The sequence below is a fragment of the Alexandromys fortis genome, unplaced genomic scaffold, assembly GCF_014885135.2.
Source record: "Alexandromys fortis isolate MF-2015 unplaced genomic scaffold, M_Fortis_MF-2015_v1.1 scaffold_119, whole genome shotgun sequence".
NCBI lineage: Eukaryota > Metazoa > Chordata > Mammalia > Rodentia > Cricetidae > Alexandromys > Alexandromys fortis.
Genome location: NW_026067991.1, coordinates 1,768,447 through 1,771,519, shown reverse-complemented (window position 1 = coordinate 1,771,519; position 3,073 = coordinate 1,768,447). Strand labels below are relative to the sequence as shown.

At 41.9% G+C, this 3,073-nt stretch overlaps 1 protein-coding gene across 1 annotated transcript in view; it reads left to right on the top strand.

The window, feature by feature from the left end:
* Pigx (phosphatidylinositol glycan anchor biosynthesis class X) overlaps positions 1 to 2,755 on the top strand; it is a 20,504-nt gene extending 17,749 nt beyond the window's left edge. The window contains exons 7-8 of the mRNA XM_050159834.1: positions 441 to 541; positions 2,551 to 2,755. Coding sequence (XP_050015791.1) covers positions 441 to 541; positions 2,551 to 2,694 — 245 coding nt within the window. The 3' untranslated portion in view covers positions 2,695 to 2,755. The remainder of the gene's footprint in view (positions 1 to 440; positions 542 to 2,550) is intronic.
* The last annotated feature ends 318 nt before the right edge of the window (positions 2,756 to 3,073 follow it).

Genomic DNA, 3,073 nt, shown 5'->3' with positions numbered 1-3,073 from the left:
GAGAGAGAGAGAGAGAGAGAGAGAGAGAGAGAGAGAGAGAGAGAAAGAGAAAGAGTAGGTGGAGTCAAGGAGATGCCATGTAGCTGCCAAAGGAGAAAGACACCAGAAAACCTTATCTGTAGGCCACAGCCTTGTGACAATATACAGATTAATAGAAATGGGTTAATTTAAGCTGTAAGAGCTAGCCAGGAATACACCTAAACTATTGGCCAGACAGTGTTGTAATTAACATAGTTTCTGTGGGATTATTTGAGTCTAGGCAGTTGAGAAATAAAGTGCAGTCTCTATCTACAGGTGGGTCCAAGCCATCTACACTGTGTGTAGAGATATCTGAATTCTCATATCCCAGCATGAACGGTTCCTGATGAAGTGCAAGGCAAGCTGTAGCCTTGAATCCAAAGATGAGGTTTCTGACGTCTTGTTTTTACCCCTTTTTTCAGAGTTCCCTGTTTTGAAATGCTGGGGTCAGTCAGAAGTAGCAGCTCCTTGTGCTTTGAACAGTGAGGAGATGTGCCGGTGGAAGAACATGCAGTATAAATCAGTAAGAAGCTTTCTGCTGCTTTTAAATAACTGTCTCACTTCAGTCTCTGCTGTGTTGAAAGGTTAGTGTGCTGTATTCTCATACAGAGCACCTGTGTTGTTTTGAGATTCTTTGTTACTGATGATCACAGTGAGTACAGTCAGTGTCATTTGAATTGGGAGCTGGTGGGGAGTGAGTCCCATGCCTCCTTAGTTCAGAGTATATGTGTTACTTGGATACTTTGTAAAGGTGTAAAGAAAACCTGCAGATGCATTCATTTTTCCTTCAGCAGGAAGGCCATCCTACATAGTGATTCGCAGCCAGTCTATGCTGTGTGAAACCCTGCTTCAAACTAAAATAACAAAACCATAAAGGAATATACCATTTTTTAGGAAAGGAGGACCCAGAATGTAGGTTAGTGGAAGAGTGCTTGCCTATCAAGTGGAAGACCTTGGGTTCGAACCCCAACATAGAAAAATTAAAAATTTAAGTGAAAGTATGATATAATATGTGTGTATTCCCAGTACTCAGGAGGTTAAAGCATAAGGAATATGAGCCCCAGGCCAGCCTTGATGACATAGGGAATTTGAGGTTAGATCCTTCTCTCTTTCTCTCTTTTTAATTTTCCTTGTTATTTATTATTAGTGGTGTGTGTGTATGTGTATATGTAGAGGTCAGAGTACACTTTTAGGAGTTAGTTTTCTCCTCCTATCCAGTCTTTCTTTTCTTTTCTTTTTCTTTCTTTCTTTCTTTCTTTCTTTCTTTCTTTTTTTTTTTTTGTCCTTGGACAGGGTTTCTCTGTGTAGCCTTGGCTGTCCTGGAACTTGCTCCATAGACCAGGCTGGCCTTGAACTCAGATCCTCATGCCTCTGCCTCCTAAGTGTTGGTTAAAGTCTTGGCATAGCCACCACTGCACAACAAGGGTTCCTTTCACTGTGGGTTTGGGAAATCAGACCTAAGACATCAGACTTGGATAGCAAGTGAGTGCTTTTGCCCACTGAACTATCTTGTCAGCCCAAGACCCTGTCTCTTAAGAAAAGGTAGTTAGAATTAATACAAACTTTTGAGTTAGAGAATCAAAGAAACGGTGCGGTCACCATAAGATGTACATTTAAGTGACTCTAATTTTTCTTTTTCTGGTTTTTTGAGACAGGTTTTCTCTGTGTACCCTGGCTGTCCTGGAATTTGTTCTATAGATCAGGCTAGCTTCAAATTCAAGAGATCTGCCTGTCTTTGCCTCCTAAGTTTTGGGATTAAAGACATGGGTCGCCACACCTGGCTAAGAAAAGAAAACTTTTAAGAATAAAAAAATAGTCTTTTAAAAAAGAAAACAAAGATGGGTGGTGGTGGAGCAAGCCTTTAATCCCAGCACTTAGGAGACAGAGACAGGCAGATCTCTTGAGTTTGAAGCCAGCCTGGTCTGCAGAGCCAGTTCTAGGATAGCTAGGGCTGTTATACAGAGAAACCCTGTCTTGAAAGGCAAAAAAAAACTAAACAAAACAAAAACTTTATGCAGTGTATATTGATAATATCTATCAACCATTACTCCTCCTAGTGCCACACACCCTCCCACGTTCATGTCCTCTTTTTAAAAACTATGTATAACCTAATGAACCTGGTCAGTGCTGTCCACGTACACATGGGTGTGTGGCCATCCACAGGGGCATGAGCAGCCTGCCAGTGACATGTCCCCAAAGGAGACTAACTCTTCCTCCCTTAGCAGCCATCAACTGCTGTAGCTCCTCCACTAGCTGTGGAGCCTCAGAGGCCCCCAACCGAGCTGGAGTTTTGATTGACTTGATCTTACACATGTCTTGTGCATGTAACTCCAGCTTCTGTGAGCCCATACAGACAACAGCCATGTCATGTCCAGAACTATGCATTTCACAGCGGCCTTCCATACCTTCTGGCTCTTCCATTCTTTCTGCCCCTCTTGTGAGAAGTTCTAGCCTTGGTTGGGAGGAGCGTGATGTAGATGAGCACCTAGAGTTATTCAACGCCTCTGATTTTCTCTTTCCCTCTCCCCACAGATCCGTAAGAATGTGACCCTCCAAGTTCCAGTGGGACTGACGATCCACACCTCTTTGGTGTGCTCTGTGACTCTGCTCATCACCATCTTGTGCTCTTCTTTGATCCTTGTAGCTGTTTTCAAATACGGCCACTTTTCCCTGTGAGTTTTAGACAGGTAGATGTTTTCTATGAACCTAATAAACGGGACCGATTCACTTGTGACAAGGCGTGTTAACTGGCTATTTTGTCTTCCTTATGGTTAAAATTTCATTTCCAGGCAGAGCTCTGTCAGTTCATGGCTAGCCTGGTCTACATTGTAAGAACCTGTCCAATAAAACAAACAACAAAAAATTATGTTTCCCAGAGGAAATTTTGGGTCATTGCCAGCTAAATTTAGTGTTCTGTTCTATAACCCTCAAATAGTATTGGGTAGTCTGGTAGAAGACGCTTCTTTGTGTTAGATTAATACTTAAAAGTGTTGTCTTCATCTGGTATAGAATGAGTAGAATGAGTTCTTTGTTAAATTATTTACTTGCATTTTAT